At 37.4% G+C, this 21,012-nt stretch overlaps 1 protein-coding gene across 30 annotated transcripts in view; it reads left to right on the top strand.

The window, feature by feature from the left end:
• Positions 1-21,012, top strand: part of CLASP2 (cytoplasmic linker associated protein 2) — a 146,738-nt gene that overhangs the window by 53,280 nt on the left and 72,446 nt on the right. For 26 of the 30 annotated variants that reach the window (XM_056338800.1, XM_056338797.1, XM_056338806.1 and 23 more), the window contains 2 exons: positions 2,728-2,874; positions 19,931-20,010. In XM_056338800.1, the coding sequence (XP_056194775.1) occupies positions 2,728-2,874; positions 19,931-20,010 (227 nt within the window). Of the gene's footprint in view, positions 1-2,098; positions 2,216-2,727; positions 2,875-19,930; positions 20,011-21,012 lie in introns of those variants that run through there. The other 4 variants (XM_056338819.1, XM_056338821.1, XM_056338822.1 and 1 more) reach the window with 4 other exon arrangements.

Below are 21,012 nucleotides of genomic sequence, written 5' to 3'. Positions count from 1 at the left end.
GTGACTATAATTTTTAATTTGTTGTAACATAAATAATGAGAAGTCCAGTTAAGAACATCCATGTATCAGTGGTTGAGTTCTGTGTCTCTCAAAAACACAATGCATTTTAAATTGTTTGGGTTTTTTTTTTAAAGCTTGTTTTTATGTGGACTAAGAAACTGTTTGAAACTATTTTGTAGTGTAGATTTTTAATCCAGTGTTAACAATATTTTGAATATATGGAAAAAATTCTTTTAAGTAGGCAAAGTAATTTGACAGTATTAACAAGACCATTGTTTAATGTATTGTCCTGTAATTTGCACAGCATGTCAGTAGCTGGGAATGTTTGCATTTGCATTTTTTCTGAAATTCTGTTTTTGCATTTTGCGGTTATGCAGCAGCTTCTGCAATTCTCCATCTTCAGTACTTCTGCGTAACAAATAACTTGGTAACAATAAAATTAATTTATGTGAACCTTTGGTTTCCCAAGTATGCTGTTTGGGGTTGTTCAGGTTTTCCTTGATTAGGAGGTTTTACATAAATGAGCAAATGCTCACTTACTATTTTTAATATTGTACTGCAAATAACTTTTTTTTCCAAAGGCTTCTTGTGTAATATTTGCATATCAATGGTGCATTGTAGTGCTGTTGGATAGTAACATGAAAGTCTAGCCTATTTTGTTAATCAAATCTAAAAATGCATCAACAAAACTGTTTTTATTTGAAAAGCATATTTTCACTCTTGATCAGTTTTTATGGTAGCATATTCATAGGTTAGTGTTGATCTGTTAATGCTATTAAAAAAATCTACAAGATACTACTTCATGCTATTTTAAAATTATCTGTAAAGTTGCAGGTATCCTAGGTATTCAGTATTACTATTTACACTTCTATTGTAGTGTTTGGTTCATTACACTTAATCTGGCATTTGGATTAGTGTTTTTTCCCTGTTGAAAAACCTTAATGTCTGGTTCTATTTAAGATACTAAAGAGTGAAAGCATCAGGAATCAAAATGTATTCTGCCTCAGCCAGTGTGCTGAGCGGGTGTGCTGTTTCCATGGCAACGCACAGGCTGGGGGGGGGAGCTGATGCCTACCCCCCCATTCTGAGAGTTTACATATCCAGACATGATTATTCTTAGCAAGATTCTCTTAAAAATCAGTTTTTGTAGGAGAGAAGGAAATGATGTTAGTGAAAATAGTCAGTATACATCCAAATGTTTCTTGTGCTGGTTTGCTGCGTCTTTAATCACGAAGATTTGTTAGTGCAATGCACAGCTTTTAGCAAATGCTGGAAAAATTTGCTAACTATAGCAACAGTGATCTCGGACATGTTAGGTGCGGGGTGTTCTCTAATATTTGATAGTGCTGCAAATGCTGTTGGACAAAACCTTGCTTTATCCTTTTAGTGAAAGGTGCCTTCCTTTGGGAGGCTGTATTACTAAATATAGTTGACATTTCATGGGAGCAAGTTCTGAATAAGCAAAAGGTAAATAGCTACCATTACAGAGATGATAAAGCTTTGCAATTAATTTTAATTTTTTTTAGAAATGGCAGGTTTTAGAGCAGATAACATACTAAATTGGTCTTTCATTACTGTCGTGCAGCTGTGTCTCAGCCTCGCCCATTTTATTTATTACAGGAACCACAGGGTGACATGTTTTCCATGCTCAAGCTTATAGATAAATCTGTTTTCCATGAGTGGGTTGAGAAACTTATGTTGTACTGTTGGACTTTGTTGGGTTGGTGGTTTTTTTGGAAGGCTAAATATTTTGTATTGAGACTGTTTTATTCAGTCGCTAGGGATGAATTCCTTTCCTGATTAAAAATACACAAACCTGAAATGACAGGAAAGGGGAATACAAACCCCAGACTATTGTCTGCCCGTCTAATTTTTTTAATGAAGGATTGAAATAGTGGCAAATGCTCTGTGTGGGAATGAATTTATTTGCATGGAGAATTTTCACCTTTTCCTCTGGCGGTGGCTCCCAGAAGATGATGTCACCTTGCAGCTCATTGGTTGTGCGGCACCTAGTGCGGGGAAGGCAGAGAAAGATGCCGGCACAAATCTCAGTGGTGGATCTAGGGTGTTTGCGAGCAGTTTTTGATAGAATCTTTGATTAGTATTGAGAATTTACTGCCTGTGGCCATGTGAGGTGCTGGGTCCGTCCTAGGGTGAGGGGATTGAAGAGCTATCAGAGGAATGAGGCGGCTGATCTGCAAGAGGATCTGTGATTGTAAGTTGAAAAATCTGGGTGGAAGGAAAGAGATAGGGAGTGCTGGTTAGACACATTGTAGGAGGATGTGTAGCAAAAAATGCATGCATGAGTAAAAGAAGAAAAGGGAGAAGCATTTGCCTTTGGTAGACTGGAATGATAAAACATTATATTGAGCATTTCCCTTTTTCCTTTATGGAAAATATTCAGAAATCAGCAAAAATATTCAGTCTGTGCACAGATATTTTCCTTTTGTGGGAATGAGTGCATAGGATTCATTTTTATGCCAGGTTTTATAGTGGTTAATTATGAAAGCAAAATAATACTTTATAGGAACATAGTATGTAGAAAATGCTGTTTATTTGTCATTGTCATTTTATTCCTAGGTCAGAGACAGAGGACAAAGTGATAAATATTTGTTTTTATTTATGCATTTTGTGTATTTCTGTGACGTGAAGAAAAACAGTTGATTAGGAAATAAATATACAACCATTTTAATAGTTGTACTTTTTATTTAATGTTTCATTTTCTAGACAAAAGCTTTGATGATGAAGAGTCAGTGGATGGAAATAGGCCATCATCAGCTGCTTCAGCCTTCAAGGTTCCGGCACCTAAAAAGCCAGGAAATCCTTCAAACAGTGCAAGAAAGCCAGGATCAGCTGGTGGGCCTAAGGTTGGAGGTAATGTAAAGCTATTAAGATTCTTATCGGTGTTCCCAGAAACCTTGCCAGAGCAGGCACAAAACAGGGAACTTTGGAAGGTGATGTTTAATTCATGACTGCAGTATTTTTGCAGAGCTGAGAACAGTAAAGGACCCCGTTTTACATAATTATTCACATGTAAAGGTGTATGCACATGTCTGGTTTTGTGAATGTACATTTAGCTTGTAAGGGCCTCTCATAAATAAAATTAACATTTGGAGATAGCGGTTGTGGTGGTGAAATGAATATATGGGTGTCTGTGATACAGAGTCCACACCTCACTGCATATGTAAGTACAGTGTGAGCTTCTGTAGTAGGTCTGTGTGGATGAAATTTTTACTGTAGGTCTGCACTGGCTAGAAAGGACTACCCATTAACCATACATCTCAACAGAAGTGTATATTACAACAGAAGTGTATATTATCATTTCTTAAACTGCCAGAGTATTGTGAAATTGGTTGTGAAAGATAAAAATGGAGGGCCAAAACCCTTGCCAGGGTTTTTTTGCTTGGTAGGCTTCACAGCAGTATAATAACGATGCTTACTAATTCTAGTCTTCAAACATGGAAGTAGGCATATTTATTTTTTTTTTTAGGGCGGGGGTAATTAACAAAAGCAAGTGTTTACTGCTAAAGAAGTGACAGCTTTTTTGAGGGTTCATGTATGCATTCAAAAAAATATATAAGTGGAAATATATCATGTTTCGGGTATGGCTTTTTTATGAATAATTGATTCTTTCCGTAAGGAATTTTTGTAGGAGTAATTTCTTCATGTTCCTATTCATGTAACATTGCCTCATGCAAACTGCAAAGCAAGGATAAAATTTGGAAATGCAAAAAAAAATTGCACATGCCAAACAAGCTGCCTCGAGTATTTTTGTGTTATAATGATATAGCCAATCTTTTGACAGTTTATTGTTTTTCTAATGTGATCTTCACAATTCCTAATAAATTGAAAGATTTGCATAGGGTGGGATCAACACTGCCATAGTATAACTCAAAATAGATAGCATACCATCTAAAAGACTTCCTAAAGGAAGTTACCTCTTGAAATTGACTCTTAGTATTTATTATTATGATTATTATTACACAAATAGGTAATAATAATAATATCTCCTTTAATCTGAAGCATGTCGTTCTTTGCCTGCAAGACTAAGATACATAGTACCAGAACTGAATGCTCAGGATTCCAGTTTCTTTCAGTATGTGCTTATTTTAATAATATTTTATTAAAATTAAATTTTTAAAATGTAAAATTGTTATTACATGTAGACTTTCACTTTACATGCTCTGCAGTAAAAACATGGAGATGGGAGAGCAGGGGAAGGGAAATAAGAACAGAATAACCACTCAGCTGATTTTTCAGTTTGTCTAAAAATTCAGTAGTGAAGGAAATTAAAAAATCCCAAAATTATTACATTTAGTTTTCCTTCTTCTATATTGCCAAACTTCAAAAATTAAAAGGAAAAAATACATGAAATAAGGACAAAACCAAAGCATGCCAAAATCGGAGCACTTCTGTCGTTCCTTGTTTTATAGTGTCTCCTTTCAACTCTGGAAAATACTGTGTGTTCGCACGCGCATGTTTCCCCTCCTTTTTTTATTGTAAGAATTTTGAAAATTTAGCATTAAATGTTTGGCTGGGCTTTATAATGTTGATTAAATTGGTCTTTTAATGCTTGTCTATATGTGCATCTGTGGTGTGGTTGTGCAGTCTGATCAGGTGCTTGACCATGGAGAATTTTTGCCTTAATATTTTTTAGGAGAGATGTTATGCCTTGTATTCTTCACCGCATGGATAGAAGGTGGAAATTTGTCTTCCAGTCTTCAATTGTTCTCAGCGACCTCTACTTTTTTCTCTTGCTGTGTTCCAGGGAGAAACTTTCACATGTCTGTTAATCTCCTTGTGCACAGAATTGCTTCATTACATAAAATGATATGCTTTCTAGTTAAATTTTCTTGTGTTTTTCCCTTCAAGTTTTCCTTGAGTTGGACCTTGATCTTTTCTTTTTAGCATTTTCAGTATGTCATCATTGATCAGCAAGGCTATTATTGCTGTTTGCATTTAGGGGCTAGTATTTGTCTTCATTTTACTCCTGCTGCTCATTATTTGTATCTTTCAATGTTTTTTTCCATCTCCATACCTGTTTTTTTTTAAGGTTACCGGTGTTTAAACTAGTTCTGTCTAGTAACAAGACTCCTAGCAGATAAAAATATTAAATATCTACACTGAGAGCCTTACCCTTCTGTGTAGTATTTACAAATCCTGCATTTCCTAGCCTAATAAAGAACATCAGTGTAGATGCCAAAAGTGTTTCTTAAACAAGTCAATTAAGTCATGGTCTCTTCCAGAAGTGAGGAGTTCCCCTGACATTATTCATATGAACAATACTAGGTTTGACGAGAGGTCTGTGTAGTCCACTATCCCATGTGACAGTAGTCAGAAATGGCTGCTAGAGAAGTGTACATGAACAGGGCAAGTGTCTAGAAGCACACTCATTACAGGACAAATTGCTGTGTTTAGAGAGCTTTATTCCACAGAGAATCATGGTCTGTGAAGACTCCAGTTAGGTCATCCTGTTACACTTACCTTGAGACTCATGGGTGTTAATGGCTGCAAAGAAACTTTGGTGCTCTTTCGCATTCATTTTCTGTAGGGTCTGCATTGCAGGTGCCTGCCTAAAGGACACCTGAGATTTTTCTCCAGCCTGAAAATTGACATCTTTATGGAGCAAAGCTGTGGTTCTGGAAGTTGTCTGCTCTTGCTGAATTATTAAGGCTCTGCCATATTCTGCAGTCCCAAATCTTTCTGCTTGCCAGTGCATTCCAAGCCCATAATCAGTGGGCATGTAATTTCTCACCCTTCCCTCAATAAGCACTGGCTACAGGTATTTCGGGCTCACAACTGCTTACCTTGTGGTTCTGTCATCTGTTGATTCCGCCATCTGTTGGTCCTGCTTGCCTAAGTTTTCTGATACTTTCATACCTTGGAGGAGAAAGTAGCAGCAGCTCCATTAACTGTGTGGCTTTTTCTTTCCTTTTCACAAAAATTTCCAAAGTCATTGTCGGTGACCTGCAGCTGAAGCAGTCCTTTGCTGCAGTTTCTTCCCTTCAGGCTTCTGTGACCAGGCAGAATTGCTAGTGCAGGTAGAAATTGTTGAGCGTAGGCTGAGATTACTGCAAGTTCTGTTCATTTAAGCTGCCTTTTATATTCTAGAGATCCTTTTCCTAGGATATTGCTTTAGAAAGACGTCTTTTCCTGTCAGTTGTAGATGACAATAAAATACGTAGAAATTTTTCCTGGTTCTAAAAGAGAGTGGATGCTCTCCTGTCTTGAGGCTAAGAAAAATTAAACATCTTAGCCATGCTGCTTGCTTGCTTTCATGCTGTTATTTGCTGAATTATACCTCTGATGCATGTGTGCTTGGCTTTTCGTTATATACTCCATGGGGATGTTTCTTATTGAAGAAATGGATAATTTCACCACTGACCAGATGCTCTGTTCAAGTGAAAGCACCCACCTATCTAATATGCAAAAAGATATTTTTTCACTGCTACACACTTTCCATTTAGTGTAGGAAATGCGCTTCCGTGGCACTGGAAATGCAAAGTCATTGTCCAGGAAGGCAGGTGAAACAGGTTTGTACATTAGCAATGGCAACGGCCTACTTAGGCTGGAATTCTCTCTCCTGTGCCGTGAGTGACTGTGCAAGATATTTTCTTTTCCTGTTGGGAATAGGGATGGAAGAGCTTGTAGAACTTACGCATTTGTGGACAGGTGTGATTAACCCTGTAGAAGATAGCTTGCCAGAAAAGTACCAGAGCAGGCAGCCTCAGTGGTGTACTGCCCTGAGTAAGAAATCCAGCAGGCTGTTTCTCATCTGACATTACAGCTTGGAGGTGTTTCAGACACTGACCTTCTTGCTTAATGATGAATGGGAAGTGATAGGTCTTCAGCTTAATGGAACAGTGCTTTGTTTGGCATATTTTTTATTCCATGGTCAATACGTGTGCCTGAGTTAGTCCTTTGCCAGGAAATACGTAGCTGATCAGCTTGCTTCTGACAGACTTGCTTTCAGCTCTTCGTTTAAGTGGCAGAGCCTCTGGAAATAGCCCTTGGCTCCACGGCCTTCTCACTTGAGAGTGTGTTATGCTCTTCCAGAAATGGATATTTGTGGGCTTCTCCTTGGCAGTATGGCAAGCAGCTTTTTGATTGTAAGAGACCCCATAATTTACTGTAGAAAAAGACTTAAGCTGAGTATGTGAGCCAAACAAGCTGTATCCTTGTCCCTGTGCTGTTCAACATCTCTTCTAGGTCTTTGGCAGGTTCTCTTGCAAATGTGAGATCCCTGTTCCAAGTCTTCTAGGGAATTTCTCACTTGTATATTATTCAGAAGCTTTATGTAATCTAGATGTTAATAGGAAGCCTCACTTTACCTCATCAAGACTAGCCTCCTTTCTTTTCCCAAAATGTCAATTTAAGTCACTGTTCCTTAACATGGATTAAATGTAGGAATGGTCGTATTTTGGTAGAACCATGTGACATTTGAAAAAGCTTGTTGATGAAACCCAGTTATGATGAATGTGTATATTAACTTGCTGTAGGGCTGGAACATTAATTTGTAGTGTTTTATTTTGAAATAAGGCAGACTTTCTACTTTGTGCAGTTAGATTTGTATTTTTACATCTGGTTCATTAGCTTTTTAAATCTATAATGTATGAGCCTATTAGCCTTACTATACATTGCTTAGTGTTTAACACTAATAACATTGTTACACTTTTTGAGACAACGTATGTTGCTTTAGGATGAGTCATCCAGTAACAAACCACCACCAAAGTGGATATTATTCATTTAAATGTCAGAATTATTGTAACTGCTGTTTAAAAAGATATTTTGGAGTAAGAATGTTGTTGATGCCAGGTATGAAAAATATGAAATGGATCTCCAAGGACAGAGTTCGTTGATTTTTTTCCTATTAAAAAAAGCATGCGTGCAAAAAGCTTCCCCCCATCCAACATAAAAATGGTGATGTTGCCTTCTTTCCTTAAACTGTCCAAAGGATCTGGTCCTCTGTGAAGACTGCAGCTGTGCCAAATTGAGGTTTGATGCTGGCATTATTTGAAATAACCCTCAGTTTTAGAATGGTCTTAATTTTTAAAGTTAAAAAAAAAAGCCCCCTAAAGTTTGATGATTGCTGAAAAGACATTAAAAATACCTCCTTTTATTTAGAAATCAAGTAACTGGAAAAACTTGGGTGAACCAGCTGAACAGTTTCAGCAAAAGAAGGCTGTCAGAACTATAACACCACCACAAGTTTTTTTTAACTACAGGAACGTATTCTTAACTGTAGGAAGCTATTCTCAACGTTAGGCAATTTAAGTTTAGTTTGTGTATCTGTCTACAGTGTGTTCTATCAGTATCTTAATTCTTTTTTTTTTTATTCTCAATAATAGCAGTACAGCTCCTTGAGAAGTATTAAAATGGTACTGATTTTCTTTTTTTGGCTCTATTACCAGGTGGAAGACATTTTGAAGTGTTTAGAGGCTTTAGTAGGAAACAGTTTAAATGGAAAGTTCTGCATAAAACAAATGTACTGAAAAATAGATACTGCCTTCTGAAATCTTAGCCACGTGGAGTTAACCTCATTGAAACTACATACTGGAATTAAGAAACATTTTTGTTAAGAGGGCTTCAATAAATGTGGGACTGTGAATACAACCTGTTACTCAATGGACTTGGAACAGCGTAAGCTCATGCTTGCTGTATTGATTATCTTCAGACTCTTGAAGACAGTTCTGTGTTTACTTGCACACACACAGAAAGGCTTCATAGTAATCAATGCCTAGGTGTGGTGTTTTAAGTTGTGAGTTCTGCAGAAAGGAAGTACAGGAGTCTTTCTTCTATTAAGTCTGTATCCCTCAGCAGGTGATTTCCGAAGTGCTGTATTAGCCATATTTGTCAAATGAGGATTTCCCCCCCACCCTCCTTGTTCTGTATTGGCCCTTTGTAGGACATAAAACTGCTCTGAGATAATCTTGGTCGGCATAGTATCCCTTGCGTTCTGTGCTACTTGCTTACCTTTTTGGGTTCCAGGTTGCTGTGAAATTAAAGGATTTTTCTGCAAGGTGCCAGCTGAATTTTAGCCTTTTTGTCTTTCTGATCAGCCTTGGATATCACTCTGAATTACAGGATTTGTTATAGAATGCCTGTTTGCTTCCTTGCCCCCACAGTGAATGTCAGTTCACTTCCATCCTGAGAGATCTTGCCCATGGAATTGCTGTGTTGCAATCCTGCAGTCATGAACAGCTGCTATTTTAACCTAACCCAAAATTCAGGGAAGTAGGGGGACTTCCAACTTTCCAGGTTATCTGAGAGTTGTTGGTTGGTGTTACTTACTGCCTGAATGGCACTTCAGGAGAGGGTTTCCTTGCACATGATCAGTGGTCTGTTCTCCCTGGCCACTATAAATGCTTGTCCAATCACTGGTGTTTCCATTCCTCTGAGAGATGCTTTCCTTTTCAGCTAGCCTCAGCAGGTGGACTGTTAATGAGGAATCTGAATGAAAATAAACATACATGATAAATAATAAATATGTATCTCTACACACACCTATACATACACCTTCAGGGAATATATGTATGATCCATAATTACTGTTCATTAGTCTCTGTTTTCTGTGAGTCACCCAAGGACAGTTGTCAGATAGTTCATACTACTTTAGCTTATTTTGCACTAATTTCTAGAAGCTTCATTTAGATTGTAGGATTTATTATGTTGGCTTAAGCATGATACGGTATCTGGTGGTTTTGCTCAAAGGGCTTATACTCCAGAAGTCAGCTTAGAAATGGATAAAATAGGAAGAGAGTAACAGTGGAGCAGAAATTGAGGTCTGGAGGTAAGAACTTACCACGCTGTGTGATCTTTTAACATATCCACCCTGTATTCTAGTCCCAAATGTGCTTGCAGTCGTGGTAGTACCAGTCAGTGATGAGAATAAGAAAGACAACTCACCCCATGTTTAGTTTGCTAACCGTGATTCTTTTCGAGCATTAAGAAGGGGAATCAATGTTTATATTTTCATATGGGTTAATCCAGAAGGAAAAGGAGGGAGAAGGGTGGAGAAAGCTGGGCTGAAATCAGCTGACCCTGCCGCTTTGAGCCCTTGTGGACTGTGGCTGTGTTACAGACAAATCAAAGACAATCAATGCAAAATACGCATGCATTGCTGCTTTGCAAGGTAGCGGGCGTGCTCCCTCTTGATAGGGGGAGAAGTGTCTTAAACCTGTTTCATTTTGTTGGACAATTGCATATATTCTCAAATAAAGAAGCAGAAAATGCAGAAGCATAAGATGCAAATTATTTTTATAATTTTAATATTTTTATAATTTGAGTAGAGAATTTTCACCAAAGGTGCAAATATTACTTGAAACATGTCTTTAAAAGTACAGTAAAAACAGTACAGTAAAATCAAATCACTTTCGCTTTGTTTTACACTTTTGAATTTAGGAGTAAGAGATAAGAAACGTGTAGACTAAAACATGAAACTGTCATTGCAAACTACACAATTATAGGCAACATTAGTTCTTAGCGTTCTTAATAAAGTCTTTGTTTAAATGGTTTCAGAAAAGAATGCACAGTTGAACAGAAGTGACAACAGTAATGAAAACACAATTTTTCTGAAACTATTACACTACAACTCCAAAAAATTACAGCATCCCAAACCGGTCTTGTTTTGTGATACAAATTACGTATGATACACATGAACTGTTTGTGTTCTGGGATGTTCTCAATAATTTGCGTAATATAAAATAATTAGTGCAATTTTCCCTATTTAGGCGTAAAACCGGGAACAAGTTAAAAGTACAATGTAAATATTGGTTAATAGAAATCTATATTAAAAACTGAAAATAAGACTAATGCTGTCATGCTCATAATAGCTTAACTTTAAAACTCACTGTGGTAGTGCATCACTCGCCAGTTGAAACTGGATGAACCAGGGTCTCACATGTATGTTCTTTTAAGTATTTGTGAAAAATGAGTGCCAGCAGAGGAAAGAAGTACATGAGTGCTTTGAAAGATTACTGTGTGAGCATGAATGTGGTACACGAGTCAAATATATGAACTACCAGGTGAATAGAAACCAACATTAATCAGTGGTGAGATACGCTTAAAAGAATTTGGATGTCTGTATTCTTGCCGCTTATGGAACTGCTTGTTTTTCTCCACACCCAGGGTTTGGTCTTACCTAATATAAGCTATCCAAACCTTGTATTAAGTAAAAGACTTAATTTCTTTATTGTATAGTTGTCATATTTTCTGCATTCTTCACAAATAAGTGTGAATTGAATTGATCTCCGTAGCATGCCTGTGAAAATAAGACGTAGAATTATTAATCTTTTATACCCCTGAAACTGTGCTATATAGGAATTGAGGCTAGAGTTGTTGGAAGTGTATATTCGGTATTAGGAATCAGCTTCAAATACTACTGACTAAATTTCTGGGTGAATGTAATGTTCAATATACAATTCCGAAGGAATTCTCATGCTCAAGAGCATCTCCAGATTTTAAAGTATGCGTGCTGGTGCAGCGATCTTCATTCTCTTCAGTCCATATAAGAATTACAGCGTGCTTCCTCTTTGCGTGACTCCTGTATTTGCTCCTGACTGATGTGCCACACCTCAGGGACTGAGATGTGCTATCCTAATAGTTGAACACCTTGCACCAGCTTCTTCCTTGTAAGCATAGTTCACTCCTGATTTTTTTTTTTTCCTTGTCCCTCCTCATCCTGTTCTTTCCTGGTGTGAGTATTGGTATGGAGAGGTCTGCTTAGCATCTCAGTCTGCAGAGACAGCACACTCACTTTCCTGGGTAGAAAGTTCTGTTCATGTGCAATGTCTCTGGCATGTAGGAGGAATGTTTTAATGAAGCAGGTGTGATAGAGGTGAGATTTCTGGGGAAGTTCTCTAACCATATCCACCAAGTTTCTGATGTAGGCATGTAAAGTAAGGAAAAGAAGGTATTATGAAGGCATTTTGCTATTTTATTCAGTTTGTGCAGCAGTTTCAGATTGAATGACTTTCTGGGTGCCTCGGGGCAGTGATTTTTGGTGTTGGAGGAACTGAGGTGGACCGATCAGTTCAGAATGAATGTCAGTCACTGGGGCTGAACATGGCAGAATTCATCTGTCAGTTTCCTTTAAAGTGGGCTTTCTAGCAAAGGCTTTTCTGCTCTAAGTCACTTACAACTTGAATTGTTTTCTAAGCTGGTTTAAAACAACTTGAAAACTTTGTCCATTCAGGTTCTGCCATTAAAAAAAAATAAATAAAAGAAGAAACAAGGCTATAATTTGGGTTTAGTGTTGTATTTGATTGTAAAATATATTTTATTTCTGAAACTTATTTCAAAAAACTTCATTGAATTGTGTTGGAATAACTGAATGTGTTTACTGGTACTAAATGTCTGCCCAGTGTTTTTGTCAAAGGCAGTTCACCTTAAGTCAAAGGCATTTTAGCTTAAGTTAATAAATCATGAACTGCAGTGGTTTAAGAGACTGGTACGTGTTTCTTCTGCTGTTCCTCTCCCCCCTCCTCTCTCTCCTGCATGCAGGTAATTACCATCAGACAGATGTGTTGAGCAACACAAGAAGGTAATCTCCCAGTGGTTTCCTGAGTTTTATTTCTGAGGTTTCTCTGGCAGGCAAGGTGTGCTTGCAGAAGCACTAGGAATATAGACAAGCTTGTAATAACAGAGAGGTTTTTTTAGAATGGGGCATTACTTGTTTTCAGATACAATTGGGTTTTTTCTCGGAAAATGGACACAAGGCGGCTGGAATTGTTGGTGAATGTCTAAACTAAGATCCCTATGGCTTTTCATAGTTTGGCCTTGTAAAGTTTTTTTGGCAGAGCTGTGGCAAATAGCAGTGTGATCACTTTCTTAACTTGTGTAGCAAAGCTGATAAGTGATGCTAACAGTTAAACCAAAACAACTAGGCATAAGCTGGCACAATTTATGCAATGAGCAGAACTTCATACAAGTTATTACACTAAATCATTTTATTTAGTCTGGTTACATCCATCCTAGAGGATTTACCGGTGTAACTATGTAAAAATAAGGCAGACTTACTTACAAAGAGGCACCTTGTCTGAAGCAGTTTTCACTGGAGCAGGTGCTACTACTTTGTTGCTCCCAAATGTTTTTCCAACTCAAGCAGGCAACCTGAAGGCATCTCTACTAAGTGACTATTAGTCACCTGATGAAAAAACACCTTTGTGCTTTATCCAGATACTTGAGTCTGAAGAACGGTTCTTTGCTTGTCTTGCAGGAGGTTTTTCTTCAGGTTTTTCAATTAAAATCCAAAGAGCAGTTTTTCAAACATGGAAGTAAGAACATTTAGAACATTGATAGAATTAAGGTAACACCACCAATGTTTCCTGTATTCTGTTATTATGTCAAGGTGTGTGTATACCATATAACAAATTGCTTTAGATGATCTAGTGATTTAACATGTAAAGGGAATTTTCAGAGATTCTCAAACTTCAACTACTTTTCTGAACATTTGGTTCATGTTTTACAGAAGCAGAGTGGTGAAAAGTGCATATGAAAAGATGTTATTCTGGACTGTTTGTTAGCTGTAGCAGTAATCTCATGATAGCTGGAAAGATGATGAGATTCCTTACTGAGCTGCTGAGATTCAGTCTATACAGAGGACTTTATCGCAATCATTGTCTTAAAATTCACTTTTGTCATCTCAGAGGTGCTAATTCAGATCGTGAAGCACTGGTAACTTCCTCTCCTGCCCCCCAACAGGTACCATTTTAAAAGTAAGCTGTCAGTTGTATCAAACACTAATGAGGCCTGACCCAAGGATAAATAAGTAGATTTTGCTAAGACTTATCTGAGAACTACAGAAGATTCAGGAAAAATCCCAGTTTCAGAGACTAACAAATGGTAGAATGTATATTCAAATAAAGAATTAAGTATGACTTGTGCAACATCTGCCCGCTAGGAGTGGGAACAGAATTTGGTTATTGAGCACTTTCTCTGTCCATTGCAAATACTGTGCTAAAGAACTGTTCAGAAACAATTAGGTTTTGTGTCTTGGGTGCTGATGGGGATTCCAGAAATTGCTTGCTGTAATCTATTAATTTATTTGTAACTTGTATAGGTGCATTAGCTTTTTTTTTCTATCAGCACTTCCTTGAGATTATTTCCCACCCCACCCCAGTGTTGGTGAGATAGGTCGTCTGTTCCACTAGGTTGCCTTTGAACTTGTCCTTGCTTGAATTAATTTTCCTTGAGTATTGCCCTACTCCCTTCAGCCTATACTTAGGCTTTCAGAAGCTGTACTGTTTAAGCTGCCCAGAGTAATTTTCTTCCCTGTCTCCACTAACTTGTTTGTATCCCAAGCCATCCATTGGATTGTGCTAGTGTGGTGTTCATATGGCCCTGCTGTGGAGCAGACCAAGGAACTTGATTGTTGAAACTCTTCTCCTTGGCCAGTTTATTTTATTTGCTGTTTAGCCAGTCCCTGTTCCGATTTTACTACTCAGCTGTGCTTGAATGAGGGAGATTGGGTAGGAGTACGTGGGAGTTGCCGGTTATATGAAAAGCTGAGTAAGTACTTGAGCTTATCCTGTCCACTTACCATATGCTGAGCTGAAGCAGCTGTCAGTTCCTAATTCATAGCTGCTTGTTTATTATCCTGCAAAACCAAAAGGGTGACAGTACTTTTTTCTTTTTTTAATTCCCAGATGATCTGCATCGTCCGCTGCAGATTCTGATAGATATGTGAAGCTTTTGAATTAGTTGAGATGCAGGTGTAGCGCTTCTGTTTCTTTCAGAAGAAAATTGTAATCCCCATCATCTTACTCTAGATGCATTGCTCAGTAAGATACTCTTAACTGTATGCAGTTAGAGATTTGAGGGATAAAAGATGTTTGTATAACAGTACCCCTTTCAAAGTTTACTAAAGTTTAATTTGTGATGCATGTTGTATCAGAAAATAGTTAGGAATTTTTTAGGGAAGTGTTTTGGGAAAAGTGTTCAAGAAAAAAAAGTGAAACTAAGTTTAAGAGTTTGTCTTACTTATAAGTTTCTGTACCGGTTTTGAAATTCCCTTTTTTCACAGGGAAAATTTTGTTCTGAAAATTTGTTCTGCTACCAAATACAAATTGAGCGGTTTTTTGTATTTTTAGACCAGTGCTTGTATGCTTTATTAAACAGTTAAACGTGCTTTGATTAATCTCTTCTTTTGTTTCTCAACACAAATACCAGTCCAGTATTGCTGTCAGGACATCTTTCTTCTCCCATATAGTGTTGTCCTGTTGTTTGGTCATCCCATGGTGTACAGCCTTCAGTAGATACTAGCAGGGAGAGCATCAAGGTGGTAGAGCAAATGAGCATTCCAAAGTCATTGTGATATGATGGAAAGATTTCAAATGTTTCAGTCAGAAGAGGGGAAGAACTCAACCACAGGAATTAATTCCTGGATGAGCAAACTGATTCTGCAAAAGACTGGGTAATTTCTTCGCTTGCGTACTGTACTCTTTCTGGTGTTGAGCTGTTCACAATGCTGAACTTAAAGCCTTGTAACTGGAAAAAAACTTTCTTCAAAAAAAGACTCCTAGGGCCTCCTCCTAACTACAAACTGTTAGAAAACCTTAAATTTAACTTATGAAGATGTCATCTGTTAATGGTCTGCAGGAAGCGAGGCATTTGTTTCCTTTGTCTCCATGCCCAGACTTACTGAACTTCAGTTTAAAAAAAGAAAACAAAACCACCAAACCAACAATACCCACAAATACACTGTAAAACTCAGAGGTGCTTCAGCTGCTGTAATTTACTTCCATATCAAGTCTGTGTGTTATGTTCAGGGGATTCTTGCTAGCTTCCTGAAGTGGAACTTGGGCTTGCAGGTCATTCTGTGAGTCTGCCTAACAAGAGTGCTTGAAGGATAAGAATAAATAAAGGTTATTAATAAAAACTAACACAGATAAAGGTCTTGTGAGGATTGTTCTCCTTCAGATGCTTTTCTCTTCTGAGTCTTAACTGAGGGGGGTGCCCAGTTGGATTCAGTAGGCTGAGTAAATTGCTCATTTAAGAAAAAACCAGTTGATGAGGCTCTGAATTTTAGTTAACCTGCTGAGCACTTGAAGATGTTAAATGCAGTGGAGTTCTATCCCCTTACAATCATTTATAGTGTTCTTGCCATTAGAAATGCAGTACTTGAACTTTTGTGTACTTGGTCAAAGGTTTATTTGTTCTGTGGGTGAGGTTAAGAACATGCACTGTTCAGTGGAAGGCATCACTTAGGAGAGGTACTTATAAATAGAAGTTTGTCATCACAGCTTGGTCTGAGAAGGTAAGCAACAACAATAAAACAGCTTATCAAAATGTGTGCTCTGTCAGATGTGTCAGTTTTGAGTCTGTAGGCAGTACTGTCTGAAATGAGAATATTGTAGAGCTGTTACTGCTTTTGTGGAGGACAGTCAAGCCTTACAAAAGCAGGAGTTCTTTGGAGAAGTTATTTGATGCCGTGTGTGTGACTGTTACTGTTACTGTACCTTGTTAGCATAGTAAAAGACTTTCTCCTGAATTGAGAAACAGCAGATTGAGTTCTGTCATTTTTTTCATTAGTCTCTAAAGAAACAGTGAATTGTTAAACAGAATTGGTAAGCACACCTACAAAGAGATAGGGAAGGGAAAGGTTGAACAATATTTTCCTCCTCAGCCAGTATAGACTTTTGACTTTTATACAACATAAAAGAGAAGATAGTTACTTCACACTTCATTTTGGTGTGCATATGTCATCATGCAGTTCAGGAGGAGAAACATTAGTGAAATAGAAGTGAATGTGCTATATATAGAGATAACTTCTTAATTTTTGGGAATATTAATTACAGGGGAAAGTGGTGGTTGTTGTTGAGATCGGGGAAGGTGGGAAATGCTGTGTGCTTGGACCAGGTCAAATAGATTTTAAAATCTATTTAAATAGTAGTCTGTCCATCTTCCCTCTCTCTTTAAAGTAATAAATTGTTATTCCTTAGATAAAGGATTTTCTTCTGTTCTTCAGGATTCGTTACTGAATGATGTTAAGGTGCTGGAAAATCTGTTATGTAGTCCATGCTGTTTTCCGATTTTTAAAACGATACTTCAAGGCAGACTAAAGATGACAATACCTAATTATTCAGCAAAGGCAACTTCAACCCCTTTTAATCTCTACTTTATAGTGTACATGAGTGTACTGTGAATACTTGAAATCCAAACATTTTTCTATCTCTTTATGTTCTTGGCCTATGTGCGTCAGTTTTTAATACTGGATTTCTGTAAGTTTATTCCCTTGGCAGAACAGTGTGATGTATGGTAATGCAAAGTGCTTTTTTCACTGCCTTAATAGTGGTGTTTGGGTGCTTATGTAACTGAACAATAATACAGGACTTGTAGAAACTGTTAATTGGGGGGGGTGTGTGTTGCCTTTAGTGTCACAGGATCACTGTAGTCTTAATATTTTATCAGGTTGCAAAGAAATGTGTAGTATGAACTTTGTAGGAATTTACTGTGTTGTGACTTGACACAAAGGGTTAGGTTTGACTGAAACTATTAACTACTGTGATAAGAACAAAAAACTTCTATGAACTGTTGTTTATATAATTTTAAACATCTAAAAATAGTTCTTTGACAATACAAAAACTATGTTCTAACCTTTAAAAATTGCGTCATCTGGTAACTTCTTGGCTACTTCAGATTTTGTTTCCATTCACTTTTCCTGAGCATGTACTGTGTATTGACAGTGGTTATTTTCATACTACAAGTCTTTCTTAAATGTCGGAGTATTTTGGGAGGGACAAATGAGGTTATGAATTGAACATCCAGACAGCTGTTTGTGCCACCTAGTTTAGAATGGTACTCCTGTGCCAAATTTTATCTTTGCAAGGTTTCTCTCCCCAAAATTCTGCTCTGACCAGGGCGTTCTCCCTTTTAGGACCTGTACAAGTTTGTGTGCCGGGAGAGTGTGTTCTGTGTGTAAAACAGGATATTTCCCTCTTGCTTTTTGTAGCTGGTCAGGCATTCATTAACTTTTTGGAAGGACTTGTTCCCTTTACTGTCTGGATGGAGTAGTAGTAGGCAGTGATTTTTTTCTTTCCTTTCTGGCTGCCATTGGCAATTATGACAGATGGTGTTGGAGATACACTTGTAGAAGTGTGTTACATACAGCATCTCTCTACAGTATCCTTGAGCTAAGGCTGACAAAATCGGTTATATGTTCCTATATTGTACTGCAGGCGCCAAATTTGTCCAGATATTACTTCAGTGTTTTTATGCTAAGCAGCCACAAAGGTGTGTGAGAGCTGTTGTTCTGCATGGAGGTGTTGAGATCTAATAAATGCACAAGTATGCAAACACAGCAGAAATAATTCCCTGCACTATAAATAGATTGGAGACTGTAAAACCACGAAATGTTTAAGAGTGGAGGCACCAAAGAGTTTGATTTGTCAAGAAGTCTTAGCTTTTTGTAGACCACTCAGCCTTAATTGCTTTTTCCTTACAGTTTTTATTTTTTTCTGTGGTTAGTAAAAATCTGTGTTTTATGCCTGATGCCTCCATTTCAGCTGTGCTGTAGAAGTTAGGGAGGACATTCTACCATCTTATCCTGTTGCCCTCACTCTGCAAGAGTTGAGGCAAGACCCTTGTTCCTGAGTGCTCATTTGCTATAGATTTTTTTCCTTTCAAGAAGGAAGTGTTCTACTGAACTGATTATCTCTGTGTAGTTAACCTGTCTTATCATATTACCTGATTTGATTATTGAAGATGCCTACAGATTCGGCCAAGCTTCACTGTGTACTTGGAGTTCTAGGCTCATAGCACCATCTGGATCTGATGACCTGTTCTTTGATTTGATAGCGATAGAGTTCATCCCTTTAAAAAAAAAAAGGGGCTTGCTTGGTAACCCTAATATTTGCAAGAAAGTGAAATCCAGACACTATTTTCATATTACTTTATTTTTTAGAGTTGCCTTAGTTTCTACGCAAGATTTTAATGAAATTTGGCAACCATATGCCAGTGAAACCAGCAGGTTAGCTGTTAGCATTTTCCCCCGATCCTTTTGCTTGGGATTTGGGGCATCTTTGCCTGTTAAGTGAGAATAATTCAGTCATTTACCTTGCACAGAAGTAATTGCCCTACTACTTGCATGGCTGTCATGGAAGCTTTTGGAGAGAGAACATTTTTGTATGATAGTTTGTTAGTAATGTGTCTGAGAAGTTCTTGGGGCTTCTTTCAGGTGATACAGTCCAGGAAGCCCCGCTGTGGAACACCTGTAGGGATGAGTGCTCTTGAAAAGGAGGTTGCCAATGAGTGGAGTTCAGATTTTGTTCCAAAATAAATTTTTTACCATGTCCTTGCTTTCCCTGTTGAGGTTCTTGGAGCTTTGAGACTGAGAAATACATCTTACGGTCTTGTCTCCTCATGAGAATACTGGGAGCCACAAACTAAATAAATCATGTAGGGCTACTATGCAAGATTTTAAAATTTATTTTCTTAGGAAAAAAAGACCCCAAAACTTCCAGGGCTGATTAATTGTGGCACGTACATTAAGGTGAAAATTCATCCTGAGAAATTTCATGTAATAACAAATAACTCTTGGTTTGGTAAATTGAAACTCCATGCTTTATTTGGGAACATAGGTGTTATAGGATGCAGGTCTCAAAATTCTATGCAAACAGCTACTAGAGTATTGTTATACTAAACATGTTTCCTGTTAAACACAAAAAGTAGAATTATAAAATGAAACCATTTACTCTGTCAAATTGGAAACCACTCAGAATTGTTCATTTTCGGAAAGTTTTAACTTTTCATGGTGAAATGAGAGTTCAGGGTCTTTCAGTTTTTTCAGAATGTTTCAGAACATTCAGGATTTTCTCAAGTTATATGTTTGGAAATAGGTGTTGTGAAAGATGCTTACGTCACTTTGAAAACGTTGACGTACATCTGATGCTGTTTAAATGTTTAAAATCTGATAGTATTTTGCATTGATTTAGGTTCCACTAAAGAAGGAGGAGCCGGAGCTGTGGATGAAGATGATTTTATTAAGGCATTTACAGATGTTCCTACTGTACAGGTAAGATGCTGTGTTATACCTGTGTTTTCAGAAATACGCTATTTGCAATACTATGTGTTGGCCTATTTTTAAAACTTAAGTAATTTTACAGTCTTCTAAGCAAGTGTTGTTACTCTTCCTTCCTTCTGAATTTACAGTCTTCATGGAAAGCTCTTTACTTTTTCCAGCTAGTTACCAAAACCCCCACCTTTTCTTCACTGTGCTACTAATTATTATCACACTGTGTTTCAGCTAAAATCCATTACTGCTTTTTTTAATCTTTTCCAGGAAGCTACTGAATGTAATTGTATGTTTTAATAATAAGAAGATTTCCATAACATTCGAAAATTTGGGACTGCAATTTCAGGGGATAATCAAGTAATAATAATACTACAGGCAAATAATTTAAAAAGCAAAAATTGTATTTTCAAATGTGTCTGAATTGTAATGATACGTGTCTAGCATACTTGTCCTTACCTGTAGCAGTACTTCAAAAAACAAAATCTAGTGCCCTCTTTGAATACTAATGAACCTGTTGGATTCTGAATTCTTAGTTGAAAGATCGGATTTTGATTTCTGTTCTTTAAGTGTGGGAATTGCACATATTTGGTACCCTAACACAGCTGAGTCATTTAACATGGTTGTTTCTCCCTGGACCTAGTTTGAATAAGTTTTCCTTGAGCAGCTGAGGTATGAAAGACAACCAATAACTCAGTAAGCCATAGTTCCCAAACACCAGAAGGATTTTGTATGACTCCCTTTGCTTGATACATACTTTTGTTCTGTTTTTATTTCCCAAGATGATAATGCAGTTATTTGTTAGATCTCCTTCTGTAGTCAGGAATACTGTCTGCTTTTATGAAGGAACACTCTAGCTCCATGATCCCTGTCACATCAAGGAAATATCTGTCTTATCCTGTAAGAGCTTTGTGTTTCTTTGCCTTTCCAAACTGTGTTAAAATTCTTCGGAGGGCAAAAACATGGAGCTCTTAATACTATTTATCCCCCTTATGTTGAACAGAG

This window comes from Falco biarmicus, chromosome 4, assembly GCF_023638135.1.
Source record: "Falco biarmicus isolate bFalBia1 chromosome 4, bFalBia1.pri, whole genome shotgun sequence".
Taxonomy (NCBI): domain Eukaryota; kingdom Metazoa; phylum Chordata; class Aves; order Falconiformes; family Falconidae; genus Falco; species Falco biarmicus.
Note: the sequence above shows the minus strand (reverse complement) of the source record. Positions and strands in the feature narration are given on the sequence as shown.